Source organism: Pelophylax lessonae (genome assembly GCF_965119305.1).
Source record: "Pelophylax lessonae genome assembly, chromosome: 4".
NCBI lineage: Eukaryota > Metazoa > Chordata > Amphibia > Anura > Ranidae > Pelophylax > Pelophylax lessonae.
Window position 1 is genome coordinate 584,596,899 of NC_138771.1, and position 22,324 is coordinate 584,619,222.

At 44.4% G+C, this 22,324-nt stretch overlaps 1 protein-coding gene across 1 annotated transcript in view; it reads right to left on the bottom strand.

The window, feature by feature from the left end:
* Positions 1–6,125, bottom strand: part of LOC309554172 (adhesion G protein-coupled receptor E1-like) — a 110,521-nt gene extending 104,396 nt beyond the window's left edge. Inside the window, exons 1-2 of the mRNA XM_082255789.1 lie at positions 5,979–6,125; positions 1,409–1,558 (exon numbers count right to left, since the gene is read on the bottom strand). Coding sequence (XP_082111915.1) covers positions 1,409–1,558; positions 5,979–6,078 — 250 coding nt within the window. The 5' untranslated portion in view covers positions 6,079–6,125. The remainder of the gene's footprint in view (positions 1–1,408; positions 1,559–5,978) is intronic.
* Between the last annotated feature and the right edge of the window lie 16,199 nt (positions 6,126–22,324).

A 22,324-nucleotide genomic window follows, 5' to 3' on the forward strand; every position in this document is an offset into this window, starting at 1 on the left:
TCATAATCGATTAGTTGACGATTATAATTGATTAATCGATTAGTTGTTTCAGCCCTAGTTCCGATGTCCCCTTAACCCCTTGATCACTAATAAAGTTAACCCCTTCCCTGCCAGTGTAATTTTTACAGTAACAGTGCATATGTATAGCACTGATTACTGTAGTAATGTCACTGGTACCCCCAAAAGTGTCAAAAATGTCAGTCAAGGGTCCGATCTGTCCGCCGCAATGTCGCAGTCCCACAAAACAATAAATTTGAATATCGCCGCCATTACTCGTTAAAAAAAACGATAAAAATGACAAAAATCTTTCCCTTAGTTAGTAAACGCAATAACTTTTGCGTAAACCAATAAAAATACGCTTATTGCGATTTTTTTTACCAAACATATGTAGCAGATTTTTACCTTTTTTGGGGGGGGGAATTTCATATAAAAAAATTTGAAAAATATTGTTATTTTTTCAAAATTGTCGCTATTTTTTGTTTATAGCGCAAAAAGTAAAAATCGCACAGGTGATAAAATACCACCAAAAGAAAGCTCTGTTTGTGGGAAAAAAAGGACGTCAATTTCATTTCGGTACAGCGTAGCACGACAGCGCAATTGTCCATTACAGTCACGCAGTGCCTAATTGCAAAATAGGGCCTGGTTAGGAAGGGGGTAAAATCTTCTGGGGCTTAAGTGGTTAAAATGATACATTTTCTCAGTTTAAACATTTGATATGTCATCTTTGTTGTATTCTGAATAAAATATTGAAATTTGAAACTTCCACATCATTACAAACTGTTTTTATTCACAATTTGTACAGTGTCGGGTTTGTATATATATATATATATATATATATATATATATATATATTTTTTTTTTTCATTTTGGTTAAAATGTGAAATGGTTAGAACTTGTGTCAAGTAATTTACTGCTCTTTGTTTGCCTACTTAAGAGATTCACATTCTCTATTTGTCCTGGTGACCATTATCCATGAGACAGAAAGTAATGGAAAATCCAACATTTTCAAGCTGTCACAGAAAAAAGGAGTAAGGGGAAATATGTCAGTAAAGATACCCATGGAGATGACAACTGTCCAAGAAGGAATTTCCTCTGACTTTGAGAGAAATGAATGCAGCCAGAACATCTAAACATTGGTGAGCTGCAATATACTATATCTTTTGGTTCTTGGGTTTAGATATGCTTTAAGAAGGCAACGCTGTACTTCACGTTGTCTTAATGAAGGGCTTTTTGATTTGCTTTAGCCCCATCACCCAAACTTGACTGATTATACTGTCTTGTTGCTTCCCAAGACTTACTCTACAGAGCACATGATATTTCATGTAATGGAAATAAGGGATAATTGTGGCATTAAACTTTCAGCTACCACCATGTCATATTCCAGATGAAGAGGTAATGAACTTCTCACCTGCCTGTGTTGTTTGTGGCTGTTGTGGGGACGTTGAGGGTTTTTGAGAAGTGATCTGTAAGGTTGATGACCTTGATGTATGGACTGCTGTTGTATTCATCTCTACACTTGGTGTCGTTTGTGCCATTTGGACAGTGGTGAGGGTTAGGCCTGATGAATAAAGGTTTTTACAAGTAATTGGAAAGTTGCAATTAAAATTGCATTTACCGTAGTCTACTCCGGGAAGTTATCCATATTACGAACTTTTAAAAAGACGATGTAGAGGTTTTGTACATATTCCCTTTATTTATTATGAGCAGGACAAAATATAACATTTAAATTTGGTTATCAGCCAGGTAGCTAAGAAATATTTTACATTAATATTTTATAATTTCATATGCAGTCAGCAGGTGGTGGTTTTGGTTTATTTTTACATGATTTCCAGGGTTTCCTTATTGGCTCTCTAGGTAAAATTTAGATACACGAGTGAATGGGTTAGATCTCCTCCTCATGTCCTTACATACAGTATTACTTTGCTCTGTGATCAATGAGTCCATGAACAGTCCCGGCCCCTTACCACGTGATCAGCTGTCAGCCAATGACAGCTGATCACGTGATGTAAACAGCAGCCGGCGATCAGCACCCCCCCACGCTGTGAGCGTGAGGAGAAAAAAAAAAGCTGCCAGAGGGACATCGGTCCCGAAGAGGGGAGGAGCATCTGTACTCTCCAGTGCCACCTACCAGTGACCACCAGTGCCACCTACTATTACACATCAGTGCTACCTATCAGTGCCCCATCATCAGTGCTGCCTATTAGTGTCACCTACCAGTGCCTATCATTGCCTATCAGTGCCAACCATCAGTGCCCATCAGTGCCACCTATTAGTGCCCATCAGTGCCACCTACCAGTGCCCTTCCATGCTGCCCATCAGTGCCACCCATCAGTATCACCCATCAGTGCCACCTATCAGTGCCCACCAGTGCAGCCTTATCAGTTCCGCCTTATCAGTGCTGCCTTATCAGTGTCCATCAGTGTCACCTATCAGTGCCCATCAGTGCAGTCTATCAGTGCCCATCAGTGCAGCCTATCAGGACCCATCAATGCCGCCTCATCAGTGCACTTTAAGGCCCCATGCACACGGGGCATTAGAAAAAACGTGCGTCAAAGTTAGTTCTGACGCCGGAAAAAGCAGCTGTAAAAACGTGCAGCTTTTTCCATTTGTGTTATTGCACGTTTTGCCACGTCGCTTTTAGCAGCGTTTTTTTCTGCCTTCATTCAAAATCAATGGTTCCCTATGGGAGCCTATTGATTTGAATGGAAGCCGCACCGCAAGTCTGATCAGGATGAACCGACTTGCGGCGCAACTTGCGCTGTGAGAATCTTGAGGGGGAACACCACACCAAAATGGGAAAAAACGGTGTGGGGGTCCCCCCCCAGGTTCCAAACCAGGCCCTTCGGGTCTGGTATGGAATTTGAGGGTAGCCCCACGCTGAAAAAACGGCGTGGGGTCCCCCCAAAATCCATACCAGACCCTTATCCGAGCATGCAGCCCGGCAGGCCAGGAAAGGGGAGGGGACGAGCGAGCAGCCCCACTCCCCGGACCACACCAGGCCACATGCCCTCAACATGGGGGGGGTGTTGGTGCTTTGGGGCAGGGGGGGCTCTGCACCCACCACCCCAAAGCACCTTGCCCCCATGTTGATGAGGACAAGGGCCTCATCCCCACAACCCTGGCCGGTGGTTGTGGGGGTCTGCGGGCAGGGGGCTCATCGGAATCTGGAAGCTCCCTTTAAAAAGGGGGGCCCCCAGATCCCAGACCCCCTCCCTATGTGAATGGGTATGGGGTACACTGTACCCCTACCCATTTACCCCATAAAAGGCAGTGTATGTGAATAACGACAGGAGACGTTTTTTTTATTTAAAATCTTCATCCGGTCTTCTCCACTCTGGTCTTCTCCACTCTGCTCTTCTGCTGTCTAATCTTCTGCTCTTTTGCTGTCCGCTCTTCTGCTCTTTTGCCCTTGGCTCTTCTTCTTCCTCCGGTCCTCCTCCGACGCTGTCCCCGGTGATTATGCCGGTCTCCGGTCTCTGCAGCTTATTATATAGCCATTAGGGGCTATATAATAATCACCGGAGACATCGTCGGAGGAGGACCGGAGGAAGAAGAAGAACCAAGGGCAAAAGAGCAGAAGAGCAGAAGAGCGGACAGCAAAAGAGCAGAAGATTGGACAGCAGAAGAGCGGAGAGGAGAAGATCAGAAGAGCAGAGTGGAGAAGACCGGAGTGGAGAAGACCGGATGATTTTAAATAAACTTTCCAAAACGTCTCCTATCGTTATTCACATACACTGCCTTTTATGGGGTGAATGGGTAGGGGTACAGTGTACCCCATACCCATTCACATAGGGAGGGGGTCCGGGATCTGGGGGCCCCCCTTGTTAAAGGGGGCTTCCAGATTCCGATGAGCCCCCTGCCTGCAGACCCCCACAACCACCGGCCAGGGTTGTGGGGATGAGGCCCTTGTCCTCATCAACATGGGGGCAAGGGGCTTTGGGGTGGGGGGTGCAGAGCCCCCCTGCCCCAAAGCACCAACACCCCCCATGTTGAGGGCATGTGGCCTGGTGTGGTCCGGGGGGGTGGGGCCGCTCGCTCGTCCCCTCCCCTTTCCTGGAATGCCGGGCTGCATGCTCGGATAAGGGTCTGGTATGGATTTTGGGGTGGACCTCACGCCATTTTTTCGGCGTGGGGCTACCCTCAAATTCCATACCAGACTGGAAGGGCCTGGTTTGGAACCTGGGGACCCCCAACCCGTTTTTTCCATTTAGGCGTGGAGTTTCCCCTCAAGATTCTCACAGCGCAATTCGCCCCGCAAGTCGGATCATCCTGACCTGACTTGCGGTGTGACTTCCATTCAAATCAATAGGCTCCCATAGGGAACCATTGATTTTGAATGGAAGAAAAAAAAACGTATAACGTGGCTTAATGCACGTTAAGCAACGTTATAGCAACATTATTCAGCCTTTAGCAGCGTCAGGCGTTTTTACAGCTGTAACGCTGGTCCTCAGAACGCGCAGGTCGTGGGTTCTTGTTGCTTGTTAAAAACGCCTAAGGCCACTTACAGCTCAAAAACGTCTGTGTGTGCATGAGGCCATAGAATAACATGGAGGTGCGTTTTTAGGCTGCAAAAAGAAAACGCCTGACGCTACTTACAGCGGCGTTAAAAACCCCCCGTGTGCATAATTAGGGGGACTAATAAAGGAGAAAAAATACCTGTTTGCAACATTTTATAACAAACTATAAAAACTGTTATGTTTTTATTTATTTTTTTCAAAATTTTCGGTCTTTTTTCGTTTGTTCATCAAAAAATAAAAACCCCAGTAGTGAGTTTTGAAAAAAATGATAAATATGTAATTTGGGTACAGTGTTGCATGACCGCTCTGTTGTCATTCAAATTGCGACAGCGCTGAAATCTGAGAATTGGCCTGGGCAGGAAGGGGGTTTAGGTGCCCAGTAGGCAAGTGGTTAAAGTTTACATTAAGTCTGCATTAAGCTTAGAAGTGAATGGGGGTTGAAATGGAACAGCTTCTGCTCTGCTATATCTTAAAAAACTCATAGTGCTCGCCCTATTGATTATTTGTAAAAACAAATACGTATATTTGTGTTTTAAAAAGCTCTGGATGCTTGCTGCTGAGACCTTGTGGCTTTTTTTTCCTGTGGTTTTACCCATTTAAATTCAGATACAACTGAAGTATTCATAAAGAGAAATGTAAAATGTCTGACATTTCAGGTCATGTGGCAAAGAACTGAACCTGGCAAAAATAAATGTACATATTTAAGACTCCTGTAGGCCTATTTGGTAAAGTGGTTCTAAAGCCTGAAGGTTTTTTACCTTCATGCATTTTACTGTATGATGAACTCCCCCCTCAGCCCCCCATACCCCACCACCCCCACCCCCTTATACCCGCTTGAGCCCAATCCCAATCCAGCAATGTGGATGAGCTCAGAAGCTCTCCCAGGTCTCTGTCTCCTCACCGGCTGAGACACAGCAAGTAAGGAGGGGGCGGGGAAGGGCCTGAGCTGCGCTCCGTCTGTCTCATTGACACACAGAGGCGGCTCGGGAGTGTGCACACATGAGTGCCCCCAGAGCAAGCATATTGCTATGGGGCACTTGGCAAGGGGGAGGAGCCAGAAGTGTCGGTGGGGGACCTGAGAAGAGGAGGATCAGGGGTGCTAATGTGCAAAACTATTGCACAGAGCATGTAAGTATAACTTGTTTTTTTTTTTTTGTTTTGTTTTGTTTTTTTAAGCTGAACCTTTACAAACCCTTTAATGTTAGCTGGTCAGGGTTCTTACTGGGACATATAACAGATTCTCTTAGGGGACTGAGAAAGAATATCTAAACGTTTTATGGTCATGTTATTGCAAGATAAAATATTGTGACGGAACCATGATTATACTTTCTTGTTGCTTCCCAAGACTTACTCTACAGAGCACATGATATTTCATGTAATGCAAATAAGGGATAATTGTGGCATTAAACTTTCAGCTACCACCATGTCATATTCCAGATGAAGAGGTAATGAACTTCTCACCTGCCTGTGTTGTTTGTGGCTGTTGTGGGGACGTTGAGGGTTTTTGAGAAGTGATCTGTAAGGTTGATGACCTTGATGTATGGACTGCTGTTGTATTCATCTCTACACTTGGTGTCGTTTGTGCCGTTTGGACAGTGGTGAGGGTTAGGCCTGGTGAATAAAGGTTTTTACAAGTAATTGGAAAGTTGCAATTAAAATGTATTTACCATACTCTACTCTCGGAAGTTATCCATATTATGAACTTTTAAAAAGATGATGTAGAGGTTTTGTACATATTCCCTTTATTTATTATGTGCAGGACAAAATATAACATTTAAATTTGGTTATCAGCCAGGTAGCTAAGAAATATTTTACATTAATATTTTATAATTTCATATGTAGTCAGCAGGTGGCGCTCTTGGTTTATTTTTACATGATTTCCAGGGTTTCCTTATTGGCTCTCTGGGTAACATTTAGATGCATGAGTGAATGGGTTAGATCTCCTCCTCATGTCCTTACATACAGTATTCAGGTGGTTTTGAAGTTTTTCTGTGTATTTTTGTATGTTTTTCACACTTTTTAGGCAATATGTGCCCTACAGAAGTTTCTTTGGGGCAGGATTGCAAATTATTTTGGCCCCATAGTCTTAATATGAAAGTGCCTAAAAACTAGCACATCACACATCTCCGATTAACTTCTTCCCATCCACGCTATAGCCGAAAGATGGCTACAGCATGGACCTTAATTGCCGGGAGGTCGTCCATTTACGTCCACCCGTGCATGAGCTGCCTGTGCGCTTCTGCGGAGCGCGTGCGGCTCGTTCTGTGATCAGCGAGCCCATGAGCGGTCCCGACATCTTACCACGTGATCAGCTGTCAGCAAATGACAGCTGATCACGTGATGTAAACAGCAGCCGGCAATCAGTTCCCCCCACGCTTTCAGCGTGAGGAGAAAAAAAAGCTGATTGCCGGCTGCTGTTAGAGAGACATCGGTCCCGAAGAGGAGCATCTGTGCTCACCAGTGCCACCTACCAGTGACCACCAGTGCCACCTACTAGTGCATGTCAGTGCCACCTACCAGTGCCCACCAGTGCCACCTATCAGTGCCCCCCAGTGCCACCTATTAATGCCCCCCAGTGTCACCTATCCGTGCCAATCAGTGCCCCATCATCAGTGCTGCCTATTAGTGTCACCTACCAGTGCCTATCATTGCCTATCAGTGCCACCCATCAGTGCCACCTATTATTGCCCATCAGTGCCACCTACCAGTGCACTTCACTGCAACTTATTAGTGCCCATGAGTGCTCTACCAGTGCCACCTATTAGTGCCCATCAGTGCCACCTGCCAGTGCCCTTCAGTGCCGCCCATCAGTGCCGCCTTATCAGTGTCAATCAGTGTCACCTATCAGTGCCCATCAGTGCAGTCTATCAGTGCCCATCAGTGCAGCCTATCAGTGCCTATCAGGACCCATCAATGCTGCCTTATCAGCGCACATTAATGAAGAAGAAAAATTACCTGTTTGCAAAATTTTATAACAAACTATAAAAACAGTTTTTTTTTTTTTTTTTGCTTTTGTTTTTTTTTTCTATTAAATGTTCGGTCTTTTTCATCAAAAAATAAAAACCCCAGTAGGGATTAACCACTTTACCACTAAGCCTATTTTTGACACTTTTTGTTTACAAGTTTAAATCAGTATTTTTTGCTAGAAAACTACTTAAAACCCCCAAACATTATATATATTTTTTTAGCAAAGACTCTGGAGAATAAAATGTCGGTCATTGCAAAATTTTTTGTCACGCGGTATTTGCGCAGCGGTCTTTAAAACGCCATTTTTTTGGAAAAAATTTGAAAAATCACATTTCACTGCATTTAAAAAATACTAAACAGTAAAGTTAGCCCATTTTTATGTATATTGTGAAAGATGATGTCACACCGAGTCACATACCCAACATGTTACGGTTTAAAATTGCACCCCCCCGTGGGATGGTGACAAACTACGGTCAATAGAGATCTCAATCTGCGACGCTAAAAATGTATTTAACGGTTACCAGTTTAGAGTTTGAGTGTAGCTCTTTTTTTAATGATTGCCCACGCTCTGGCGATCGCGGCGATACCTCACATGTGTGGTTTGAACAGCGATTTCATTCGCGGCTCGACTTGCGTATACGTTTTTTTTTGTGTGCGAGCTAACGGTGACGGGGGCGGCTAAATTTTATTTTTTTTTCCTATTTATTTTTTATTTTTTTTTAACTTTATTACAGGTTTTTAAAAAAAAAAAAATCTGGTCACTTTTATTGCTGTCACAAGCAATGTAAACATCCCTTGTGACACCAATATGTAGTGACAGGTACACTTTATGGAGGGATCGAGGGTCTAAAAGACCCTAGACCCCTCCACTACACTTCCCTGTATGCAAAACGCCAAAAACGGCATTTTTGCATACAGCCGTTTTTCAAATGTACCGCCTTTTGCAGCACAGTAACCCGGAAGTGACATCATGGACGCCGCCTCCGGGTTACGTCATCGGAGACCCGATCGATGCCGTTTCCGGCATTCATCGGGACTCCATCCAGCCGGCGGACGTGACGGCTGGGTGCTCGGGGCTCCCGGTGGGACGGGAGCCCCGAGCAAAGCCACGGAAGGCGGCGGGAGGGGGGGGTATGTCCCCTCCCACCCCCCCGGGTAACGATCGAGCGGCTCCCGAGCCGCATCGGTCATTACCGACGGAAAGCCGACCGTCGGCTTCAAACAACGGTACCGGGATGGTGTCTCAAGCTAGAGGCATCATCCCGGTATAACCCCTTAAAGTCAGCCGACGTAGGTCTATGTGGCTAGACGTTAAGTGGTTAAAATCGCCAAAGAAAGCTCTATTTGTTTGGAAAAAAAAAAAAGATAAAAATGTAATTTGGGTACAGTGTTGCATGACTGCGCAATTATCATTCAAAGTGCGACAGCACTGAAAGCTGAGAATTGGCCTGGGCAGGAAGGGTTTAAGTGCCCAGTAGGCAAGTGGTTAAAGTTTACATTAAGTCTGCATTAAGCTTAGAAGTGAATGGGGGCTGAAATGGAACAGCTTCTGCTCTGCTATGTCTTAGAAAACTCATAGTGCTCACCCTATTGCTGCTGAGACCTTGTGGCTTTTTTTCCTGTGGTTTTATGAGTGCCCCCAGAGCAAGCATATTGCTATGGGGCACTTGGCAATGGGGAGGGGCCAGAAGTGTCGGCGGGGGACCTGAGAAGAGGAGGATCAGGGGTGCTAATGTGCAAAACTATTGCACAGAGCAGGTAAGTATAACTTGTTTTTTTTTTTTTTTAAGCTGAACCTTTACAAACTCTTTAATACTAACTGTGACATATAACAAATTTTCTTAGAGGAGTGAGAAATAATTGTGACGGGTTCCTCCGTCAAGATATAGCTTCAGTCTGGACCAGGAACCAGGTATTATACCTGAATATTGACCCCAAGATACTAGATGACACTAGCTTAGGAACAAACTTGAACTCACTTTATTAAAACTCAGATACATACTTCATACCCCCCCCCCCCCCAGGATGACAAGATCCTCTTGGAGATATTAGCAGGACAATGCAACTGTAAACAGTAATGAACGGCCAACAATAAGCTAAATAAACATCTAGCCACCTAGGTGACGCAGTGCCCACCCAGACAATGCTTTGAATAATGATCCCACCCCAACTCAGAGTGCCCGGCCCAGTCTACCACCCTGGATACACAAAGTACATTACACATTATCATAAGCATAAACACATAACCATCCCACAATGGTTAGATAATGAGGTAGAGTTGTAAAAGGCTAATCCCATCACAGGAACCTCCAAGAGTTTGCCAAATTAGCCATCAGACAGAAACAATAGGTGACGTTATTACCATAGGGAAGGAGGTACACAATGGGAGAGACACAAACTTATGTATTCTGTCCACTAGACAAGTCATCAGAAAACAATGTTCCATCAGTCTGATACAGTGGAATTAATAATTCATCTTCATAGATCTATTGAGGGATATTGTTGATAAATATGTCTTTCCCAAGTGGAGGGGCTTCTCTAACCCAGTCTGCAGGAAGGCCACCATATTCCCTCTGATCATTAACCTGTACAAGATTAATATTACACCTTTCCATCCACTTCAGAAGGGATGCTTTATTGTCCTTATTCAGAGAATTAATCCAAGCCTTGCTCTAAGCGTTCATCTCGTTGTTGTCCATCATTAGAGAACAATCTGTTCTCTCCATGGGCCATAATTAGTGGGTAGGAGGCTTGCCCCTAGGACCCTCCAAAAGCCCCTGTCCTGGTTGAGTCTGTCACACATATTAGGATGTATTTATAAACATTTACAAAGCAATTCATCAAGTGAAAGTGCATGTGCATTTGTTTTGTGAGAATGGGGCAAAAAGCAAATGTTATTAGGCTACTTCATGTGCTGATCGGAGATGGTTTTTTAATCGATTTAAAATGGAAAATATAGCATTTGGCCAGAAGATGGCATTAAGTATCATAGACTTTTCTAATGTATATGGATTTTAAAAAAGCGTAGACTAAGTGTAGAGGTAAGTATACTCGCCATATAGGGGTTTTGGTGCATCTTTCACAGCGCCTTACTTGGAACACCCCAATGAAAAAAAGGGGGGTAACCCTTATTTCTAAGAGCTGCTCACCTGACGGTGTCGTTGTCGGTGACGGTGTCGTTGGTTTGCTTGTGACCAATGAGGTACTCTCTGTTGGCTGTTGAGTGGTGCTAGTGAAGTCTAAAAAAAGTAAAAAAAGACATATTAATTTAAGTAACATCATCTAAATATAACAAAGTGAAGACTTGAAGTGTATTTCCAGTTAAAACTTTTTTCTTAGTTTTATAAGGAGTGGGAAAAAATTAAAACTCCTGTCAGGTTTTTACTGTTATCCTGGGTTCCATTAGAGAGATGTATCCTCACTACCTATCCTGCTGACATTTATCAGATAGGAAGTATGGGCAATTATTTAACAGCAACTCAGACATAGATAAAAAAGTTTTTTTTTTTTTTTTAGCAAGGGGAAGGCTACAACCCGTCAAATTTTTATTTCATTTGGAAGTAGAATGGTGGAGTACAAAAACGTTATAAAGTCTGCGCTTGTGGTGAAATAGTTCATAAACAGCAGCTATGCACTATGCTCCGATACCAGGCATTCAACATAAATCCAAATCCAAACAGTGTAGTGCTTATGTGAATAAAAATTGTTTCATGAATGATACTCATGAATAAACAGTAAATATCACAGTGATTATATTACACACAAATAAATATGTATCAGAAATGCTCCCACATTTCATCCCAAACTCCTTGCGTAGGCACATGACTCCAAGTTCTCCGGATTCATGAATCCAAGTCTTCCACGTCCTCCCCAACTGGGCTGCTTCTACCCTCACCAGTTCCCAATATACCTTGGCATTGTATTTCCATGGATTTTTATCTCGGATTTGCCCCCCTCAGCAGGTTCTACGGTCATCTGGGTAATGGTGGATCGGTTCTCCAAAAAGTGTCACTTGATTCCTCTCCGAGGTCTACCTATAGCTACCAGTCTTGCCATGACTTTCATCAAGGAAGTCTTTTGTCTAGATGAAATGCCTTCACACTTTGTCTCTGACAGGGGAGTTCAATTTACAGCTCGGTTTTGGGGAGCCTTGGCCAGCTCCTTCGGGATTAGAGACCAATGGGCAAACAGAACGTGTCAATCAAAATGTAGAACATTATCTCTGTGCCTTCATCTCAGCCCACCAAGATGACTGGGTGGACCTTTTGCCCTGGGCAGAGTTTGCCTTTAACCACCCCTCCAATGCCAGTACTGGAAAATCTCCCTTCTTCACTGTTTACGGGCAGCATCCCTCCAGCTGCGGAGCTGATCTGTGTCTTACTGTTTGCATACTTTTTTACCTTTTGCTACTGTAGGTCTGCTGGCTTCTGTGGTTCAACAAGCTTGTGCTCTGCTCTTACTGCACTGACTTAGCAGCTATGGGTGTCGCCCGTTTCCCCTGATGGTTAATATAACTTCCTTCCTGCTACTTCCTGTCCAGCCTCCCATGTGTCTCCCTATTTAAATCCCACTCAGACCAGTTTCTAGTTGCTTGAGCAATACTTATTCCTGAGCCCCTTCCGTGCAATCATTCCTAACCTGACTTCTCGTGGACTGATTTCTTAAGTACTGACTTGGCTAGTTCCCCTGATTAAGTTTGTCTGCTGTCCGCCCTGACCTTATCTCATTATCCGGCTCTCCTTTTGCTCCATCCATCTGAGCCTGCACTATGCCTTTGGGTATTCTCCTGGCGAGCAGGGCGAACTAGGGGTTTTGAACTGGGGTCAGCACGCAGCTAAGTCTAAACTCCCGTGAGGGGGTACCTGGCAGAACACCGGCTGGTCCTTAGATTCCACACCCTGGGGTATCCCGTGTCACCTGCTCGCCTGTGGGCTCACACCAGTAGTACTGTGACAATGTATGCTTTGGCCAATCACAGCACAATGTCCTGTCAGAGCCATGATTGGCCAATCATGGCTCAGGGGCTAAGTCCACACCCCACACTATATAAGGCTGCAGCTTACACGGCAGCTGTGTATAGTGTTACAATAGAGATTAGGCAGGTAGTTAATGGATAGTGAGTTCAGTCAGTTTAGTGCAGTCTGGGTAGTGTACAGGCATACTCTACTTTTAAAATGTATGCCTCTGTTGCAGTCTTTGTACTCCCCAAGTTTGGTGTCCCTGCCACTCATAGTTCAGGGGCAGTTGCATGCCAAGCTGACCAAGATTCCCCGTATACGCCAATGTTAAAGATGGGGAGCAGTGCCATGTCCAGCTGACCAAGTTTTCCCATAGATGTCAATGTTAAAGACTGGGAGCAGTGCCATGTCAAGCTGACCAAAATTTCCTATAGACGCCACTGAGCACCGAAAGCTGAAAATTGGTCTGGGCAGGAAGGGGGTGAAAGTGCCTTGTATTTAAAGGGAACCCTATGACAGAATTAAAAAAAACGGTGTGGGGTCCCCCACCAAAATCCATACCAGGCCCTTTGGGTCTGGTACAGAATTTAAGGGGAACTCCACGCCTAAATGTAAGAAAACAGAACAGCATAGGGTCCCCCCCCCCCAAAATCCATACCAGACCCTTATCCGAGCATGCAGCCTGACAGTTCCAAAGCAACTTGTCCCTATGTTGATGGGGACAAGGGCCTCTTCCCGACAACCCTGGGCTGTGATTGTGGGGTCTGCAGGTGGGGGGCTTATCAAAATCTGGAAGCCCCCTTTAACAAGGGGGCACCCAGATCCCGCTCCCCCCCCCCCCCCATGTGAATGGGTATCGGGTACATACATAGTATCACTAACCATTAACCAAAAAAGTGTAAAAAAGTAAAAACCACAGAACTCAGTTTTCTCTAATCATCTTCCAGAGCAGCATCTGAGAGATAGGCTCCTCCCACCTAAAAGAGGAAACACAATAGTCCCCTATTATAAAAATGTCAGCCATACCTGCATGCCTCAGTTTGATTGTGTTTTCTGCTGCAGCAGTTTGTTTTTTTCAGTCTCTGTGCTAACTGCAGGGGACTCCCTGGTCAGCTTTCCATCCAGCCCAGCGGGATTTAGGTATTGCAGACTAGGGGCAGTAAACTGGGCCTATGGACTCTGCCTTAGGTTTCCCCCCTACTGAGGGGCATGCAACCATCCCCCCCCCCCGCTGCATTGGATGCCGATGGCATTCCCCCACAGAATTGCTGCCATCTGTACCAGGCATCAGCCGTCTGCCTGTACCCAACAAAGCAGCCTTCCACCTACAGCCCTATCATTCTAGGAAAACGGAGCCTACGCTGCCTGGAGGAGCATGATGGCGGTGGGTGCATCATTTCCGGCAACCCGTGGCACATATTACTGGTCGGCAGCCATCTTTGGGTAGGCTGGAGGCCCGGAGCCAGACGATAGAGTGGGGCACTTCCAGTGACGTAATTTCCGCCGGCGGCGCCACGATTTTAAAAAAAAAAAAAAGAAATGCGAAAGAGAAGAAGAGGAAAAAAGAGTGGGGCACTTCCAGTGACGTAATTTCCGCCGGCGGCGCCACGATTTAAAAAAAAAAAAAAAGAAATGCGAAAGAGAAGAAGAGGAAAAAAGGCAGATGAACTCCCTCCTCAATGAAACAACAGATGGAGCAATTCCAGGAGAGCAATGGCACTGCAGGTACTGTATGTCCACTGACCTGCACGGGATCAGATGGGGGCGGGCTGGAGCAGGAAGCAGTTAAAAAGCTTCTAAGCCGAGGCTCTTAGGGGCTGACCATGTTGGACGTTTCCCCACCCTGCCCTGCAGATCCTGCATTTCAGGAAAACTCCAAGGTAAGCCAGAGCATTCTGGAGTTCCCTCTGTCTCTACCTCAATACAAACAGTTCTTTATGTTTGTGCATGGCAACCGCCTATCTCACTGGGTCCTTTGTGCTTACTTACAGACAAAGACCCCAGAAGAGAAAAGGGCAAAGATCAGCAGCAAGGCATGCGTCTCTTGCCGTCACTGGTTTCCCCCAGAATGGAAAAAGCCATTATGCCAGAAATGCATCAACAAAATGGTGGCCAAGGAATCACAGGGTTTCCTTAAAAACATGCTCAACTCCTTCAAAAAGGAAATAAAAAGCATGATTGGGCCACTACGTTCGGCTATAGAAAAATTGGAAGTTCCAGCAGGTTCCAGCCAGACCAGTACCCCATCGACCAGCAGGCCATCCATCCCCTTGTGTAGCAGGGAAGAGGTGGACAAAGCAGAACAGGAAACTGATTCGGATGATTCAGAATCAGAATCTGAAGACGGCCTATGCTCTGATTCAGATGATGAAGACCCAGCATCAGAAGGCCCTCTTTTTCCTTCAGAAGACAGGAATAGTCTGCTGAAAGCCATAGCAGACACGCTGGGCATTAAAGATCAGAAAATGAGGGAGCCTCAACAAGACAAGATGTACAAAGGCTTACAACCAAAAAACCGAGAACATTCCCGGTACATCAGATTCTAAAAAGCATAGTCAAGAAGGAATGGGAAGAGCTGGAAAATAAGCTTTTTACACCGTACGTAACTAAGCGTAGATACCCCTTCGCAGAGGTGGATACAAAATCTTGGGCAAAGTGCCCCAAAGTTAATGCCTCCCTCACCAGAGTCGCAAACAAGTCCGACTTGGGACAACTCCGGGACCCTTAGAGATCCCATGGATAAGAAGATAGAGGCACTGCTAAAGAGAGCTTGGGAAGCAGGGGCAGCCAATCTGAATCTGGCCATAGCTTCCACCTGCACGGCAAGAGAAGAATTAGTAAGGCCCATTCCTACGCTAAGTGGTAGCCCCTTCCTTGCGTATGCTTCAGCTCAAACAGTGAGCGTATCAGTGAGGACAACTGCCCTAATCAATTCAGCCAGGAGAGCCCTGTGGCTGAAGTCATGGGGAGGGAACATCGCTTCCAAAAATAGATTATGTGGAATCCCCTTCACAGGCGATTTACTGTTCGGGTCAGACTTGGAAACGGTTTTGGACAAAACCGCAGCCAAAAGCAAAGGGTTTCCCCAAACCAAAAAGAAGCAGGGAAAAGCGCCCTTTCATCAATCCAGGGGATTTCATAAAACTGGACCAAAGAAGAGCTGGACACAACAAAACAAAAAAGGCAAGGGAGATTTTATACTCAAGCCTTCTATCCCAAGAAATAAAAAGTAATGACAAACTCCAGGTGGGGGGCAGATTGGAGAACCCCAACCAAGTACCTGGTGGTGACACTCCCAAAGGACACAGACCACGCAAAGGCCTTTCTATCTGCACTAGAAATCTTACTGAAACAAAAAGTGATTTGTCACGTCCTGCCGAAAGAGGAAAAAACAGGAGTTTACTCACACATATTTGCGAGCAAGAAGCCATCAGGCAAGATAAGGCTCATACTGAACCTAAAACCACTCAAAAAAAAAAGGATAAGGTACAAGAGATTTAGGATAGAGTCCATCTACTCAGTCAGAAATATCCTTCCGGTGGGAGTATTCATGGCTACAGTAGATCTGCAAGATGCAAATTTATACGTACCAATAAAGAAGAATCATCATACCTAAGATTCGTGGTCCAAGGCCCGTTAACCACTTTACACCTGCAGTACACAGCTTTGCCTTTCGGCATCTCCTCATCACCTAGGATATTCTCTAAAATAATGGCAGAAGCCGTAAAAAAACAGCAGGGCATAGGCATGGTGCCATACCTAGATGACCTGCTGTTCTTTGTCGAATCAGCAGAAAGCCTGGAAACCAATCTGAGCATGAGCATCTCTTACTTGCAAAGCTTAGGATGGATAGTGAGCACAGAAAAATCACAACTAACCCCAAGTGAGAGGGTTACATACTTGGGCTATGTGCTAGATGCCAAAATAACCAAGATTTTTCTAACAGAAGAAAAGGTCGGAAAAATCACAAAGGCAATAGTATCTCTAATAGGTGCAGAATTCATGACCATCAGACAAGGCATGTCGGTAATGGGACTTATGACAACTTCAAATCCGGCTGTCACCTGGGCACAGCTCCATATGAGGCCTCTACAAAATTACATTCTGGCCCAGTGGGATGGCAACCCATCATCCCTAGAGATGACTATCCCGGTCCCTTGTTCGAAAAGTGTCAAAAGAATACTTCAATGGTGGCTTAGCCCGCTTCTTTACCTGGAGGGACACAGATGGACGCAGACCGACCTAGCAGGGATCACTACGGATGCCAGCACTCTGGGATGGGGAGCATATATGGTGGATCGCTGCGCACAAGGAGAATGGAACCCCTTTTGAGCCTCCTCAAACATGAGGGAATTAAAAGCCGTAGAGGAAGCGCTTAAACAGGCCATTCAGGGCAGAGATGTCCGGATTCAGTCAGACAAAGCCACAACTGTGGCCTACTTGAACAGTCAAGGGGGACAAAATCTACTCGTTTAATGAGCCTGACACAAACAACGCTGTCATGGGCTGAAAGAAACATCAGATCCATCTCCGTCATTCATCTGAAGGGAACTGACAACACGCTGGCAATCTTCTTGTGTCAAAAAATCATAAAGCAGACACTAATGGTCCTTAAATCAAGTTACCTTCTCGTGGATCACCCAAGCCTGGGGGGGGGGGTGCCCGAGGTGGATCTGTTCGCATCCAAGATGAATACAAAACTCCCAAAGTTTTTCTCCTTTGACCCCACAGATGGCAACATCGGTGTAGACACGTTCAACCAAAGCTGGACATACCAGCTGTGCTATGCATTTCTGCCAACTTCCCTAATTCCAAAGGTAGTACAAAAGATCAAGGAAGAAAGGGCAATAGTGATACTTATTGCAGCCCATTTGCCCCAAAGGCTGTGATTCAGTCACTTTAAAAACCTCAGTGTTCGACCACATCTAACACTGACAGACATACCAAACCTCCTATCACCGGGGCCAGTCAACCACCCGAACCACAAGGCCATGAATCTCTCGGCCTGGTTCCTGAAAGGCTGAGGTTACAGAAGAAGGGTCTGTCGAACAGGGTGAAAGATACTATTTTAGTCAGCAGAAAACCCAGAACCAGGGCCATCTACGAGAAAGTGAGAAAAAAGTTTGTTTTCTGGTATGAGAGCAAAGGAGATCCCAAAAAGGGGACTATTCCAGCAATTTTAGATTTCGTACAGGAAGGAGTGGACAAAAACATCTCCCAGAACACTTTAAAGGTCCAAATGGAAGCTCTATCATCCTGTCTAGACATCAGGTTGGCAGAAAATCCTCTCATAAGAAGAATCCTTCTCTCGTTTAAAAGAGCCAGACTCACGAAGCTCAGCTGAAATTCCGACATGGGACCTCTCCACGGTGCTTAAAGGATTTCTCTCTCTACCCTTTGATCCACTGGAGGAATGCTCAGATAAATACCTTACACTAAAAACAGTACTCCTAGTGGCCCTTGTGTCAGCCAGGAGGGTAAGTGAAATACAGACTTTATCTATGATAGAACCCTACTGTCTGATTCAAACGAATAAAATAATCCTGACCCCAGACCCGGCTTTCTCACGAAAAGTCTCTTCAACATTCCACAGAACACAAAATGTGGTTATCCCCTCCCTTCCAAGTTCAATGGATAGCAAGAAAGAGACACGTACAACAAGATATATGTATGAAAAATGTTTATAGCTTATCTTGAGAGAACTAAGGACTGGTGCAAAACGACAACATTATTAATTCTCTACGCAGGAGTCAACAAGGAAAAACAGGCCTTGAAAAGTACAATAGCCAGATGGATAAAGCTTTCTATACAGGCAGCCTACCAAGCACAAAACCTTGCCCTACCGAGGTGAGTCAAAGCCCATTCGACCAGAGCTTGGGCATCTTCAAGTGCAGAAATGGCCGGGGGCAACACCGGAGCAGATCTGCAAGGCAGGGTCATAGATCGAGCTTCAATACCTTCACAAGGCATTACTGCATCGACCAGCTATCCAGTCAGGACCAGACATTTGGTCACAAGGTGCTCCAGACCATATCCCCTCCCTAGTAAGTATTGCTTGATACATCCTCTCAGATGCTGCCCTGGAAGACGATTAGAGAAAACAGAGTTAGGTACCTGGTAACTCTCTTTCTAAGAAGTCTTCCAGGGCAGCACTCGTTCCCACCCTAAACAGTACAAAGGATTTTTGTGGATTCATAAGCTTACTGAGGGTTCCCTTGGTGCTTTACTAATACTAAGGCACGCAGGTATGGTTGACATTTTTATAATGGTGTTTCCTGCTTTAGGTGGGAGGAGCCTATCTCTCAGATGCTGCCCTGGAAGACTTCTTGGAACTTTTTAGTACTTAAAGTTACCAGGTACCTAACTCTGTTTTTGACAAGTCCTTTATTAAAAAGAATAAAATAGTGTCCCTCGATATAAATCCATCGTCAATCACGACGCCCGCCGAACTCGAAAAATAGAAAAAAAATGTAAAAACGCTTTGCATCACATGGCGTCAAGTATCCATAAAATTACTGCTCCTGTAAAAACTACTATTTAAAAAAAAAAAATGTTTTTGCATTGATACATGTCCCCCCAGGGCAGTACCCAGGTCCCCATATACTTTTGATGACAATAACTTGCAAATAAGCCTTTAGAATAAGGACTTTTGATTTTTCATGTTCGTGTCCTATAGACTTTAATAGAGTTAGCCTGTACGCTAGAACTTTTTCCCTGTTCGAGATGTTCTGGTGCGAACCAAACAGGGCGGTGTTTGGCCCATCACTAGTCAGCGCTATACTCTAATATAAGTGTATTAGCTGCTAGCATTAAAAGTGTAATATATAACACCTTTTATGAACAATAAAAAATTAATTGCAGCTCTTATGAAAAAGATTTATAAATACAATTATTTGTACAAAAATAGTTCCACTTTGTGCAACTATTCCACTATATTATTAGATAGTCCATTATGATGTCAAACTGGAAAAACACCTAATTTCACAGGTATGGGAATCCCAAATAGGGGTTGGAAACCAAAAGTACTGTATTTATCAGCATATAACACACACAGGCGTATAACACGCACCTTCATTTTAAGAGGGAAGTTTCAGGAAAAAAAACTTTCAATTTTAAATAAAGAACTTTGAAGCAAAATAGGGGTCAATGCCCATCAATGCAGCTTCAACAGTGCCCTTTAATGCAGCCTGATCAGTGCCCTTCTGTAGCCTCAGAAGATTAGAGCCGCCGGATTAAACAGAGGGGTGATCTCCCGTTTACTTGACGGTCGCTGTTATACGAAGTCCCGCCTCCTGGACCGGCTTCTATGATAGACAGTACATGTCCCGGCATTGGACCAGTGTGCTGTCTATCATAGGAGCTGGTCCAGAAGGCAGGACTTCATATAACAGCGACCCCCAAGGTAAACGGGAGATCCCCCCTCTGTGTAATCCTGTGTAAAAAGTTCTATGTTATACGCCCATAATTACGGTATATGCTGCGTCACACTAGGACTCACCATAAACACATTAATTAATCATCAGATCCTCAACCCGTTCTTTTCATACAAGGAGATTTACTCCAGCAACACCAGCCAGCTGAACGATATCACATGTTGCTCAAAAGTAAAATATAAACTAATATAGTGTAGTAGAAAATGCAGGTAAGGCTTAAAGTAGAATTATAGGCAAAACTTTTTTTTTTTTTTTTTTGGATAGGAAGGGTTATAACTCCTGTCAGATTTGGTTTTGCCACCAGTGACCCATTGCGGAGACTTCCCTTCACTTCGTGTCCCATATCCAAACAGGAAGTGAAAATAAATCCCTGCAAACTTCCTTGGGGACCCCCGCCCCCCCCCCCCCCCCCCAGATCACCAGAACAAGTGTCCCTATTGGAAGATATCCCTTATTATATCTTTCTGGGGACAAGCCGAAATTTGGGATTTTCTTTTGCTTTCACTTTCAATGATAATGGTAAACAGGACAAATAGAGAGGGTGAATCTCCCTAACAGAAGCACAGACAGCAATAAAAACTGACAGGTGTTCTAATCCCTCTCCACTTTATCCAAAACTCACCACCAAGCATAAAAAAGAAATCACCACCAAGCATAAAATGGCAGTATAGTGTATTATTTTTTTAACAACTTGTGAATAACAGCACCATAACACACATATATAAAAACTAGCCTTTAAAACACCAAAAGGTCTCGCATGTACAGATACAGTCAGGTCCATAAATATTGGGACATCGACACAATTCTAATCCTTTTGGCTCTATACACCACCACAATGGATTTGAAATGAAACAAACAAGATGTGCTTTAACTGCAGACTTTCAACTTTAATTTGAGGCTATTTACATCCAAATCAGGTGAACGGTGTAGGAATTACAACAATTTGTATATGTGCCTCCCACTTTTTAAGGGACCAAAAGTAATGGGACAGATTAACAATCATAAATGAAACTTTCACTTTTTAATACTTGGTTGCAAATCCTTTGCAGTCAATTACAGCCTGAAATCTGGAACGCATAGACATCACCAGACGCTAGGTTTCATCCCTGGGGATGCTCTGCCAGGCCTCTACTGCAACTGTTTTCAGTTCCTGCTGGTTCTTGGGGCATTTTCCCTTCAGTTTTGTCTTCAGCAAGTGAAATGCATTCTCAATCGGATTCAGTTCAGGTGATTGACTTGGCCATTGCATAACATTCCACTTCTTTCCCTTAAAAAACTCTTTGGTTGTTTTCGCAGAATGCTTCAGGTCATTGTCCATCTGCACTGTGAAGCGCCGTCCAATGAGTTCTGAAGCATTTGGCTGAATATGAGCAGATAATATTCCCCAAAACACTTCAGAATTCATTCTGCTGCTTTTGTCAGCAGTCACATCATAAATATATACAAGAGAACCTGTTCCATTGGCAGCCATACATGCCCATGCCATAACACTACCACCACCATGCTTCACTGATGAGGTGGTATGCTTTGGATCATGAGCAGTTCCTTTCCTTCTCCATACTCTTCTCTTCCCATCACTCTGGTACAAGTTGGTTTTGGTCTCATCTGTCCATAGGATGTTGTTCCAGAACTGTGAAGGCTTTTTTAGATGTTGTTTGGCGAACTCTAATCTGGCCTTCCTGTTTTTGAGGCTCACCAATGGTTTACATCTTGTGGTGGACCCTCTGTATTCACTCTGGTGAAGTCTTCCCTTGATTGTTGACTTTGAAACACATACACCTACCTCCTGGAGAGTGTTCTTGATCTGGCCAACTATTGTGAAGGGTGTTTTCTTCATCAGGGAAAGAATTCTTTGGTCATCCACCATAGTTGTTTTCCGTGGTCTTCCGGGTCTTATGGTGATGCTTTCTTTCTTTTTAAGGATGTTCCAAACAGTTGATTAGGCCACACCAAATGTTTTTGCTATCTCTCTGATGGGTTTGTTTTGTTTTTTCAGCCTAATGATGGCTTGCTTCACTGATAGTGACAGCTCTTGGGATCTCATATTGAGTGTTGACAGCAACAGATTCTAAATGCAAATAGCACACTTGAAATTAACTCTGGACCTTTTACCACACTTAGACTATCTAACTGAATGGAATGGGCTGCATATTACCTTATTAGCTCAAGTAGGATATTTGTAATAGCAATCTACAAAACCTCATAGCTGGTTCCACCATTCCCTCCACTGGACACAAAAGTGTGGCAAAAAACCTGCCACTGACACCAAAACTGGGGCATTAATACTGAAACTAACACCAATGATGGGGCACTATATTTTCCACTAAAGTACTATCATTGGTGTCAGTACAAGAAGGTACTATTCTTGCTACTGACACCAATGATGGTGCACTATTCCTCCCACCGCCACCAATGATGGAGCCCTCTTCCTCCCACCGACGCCAATTGC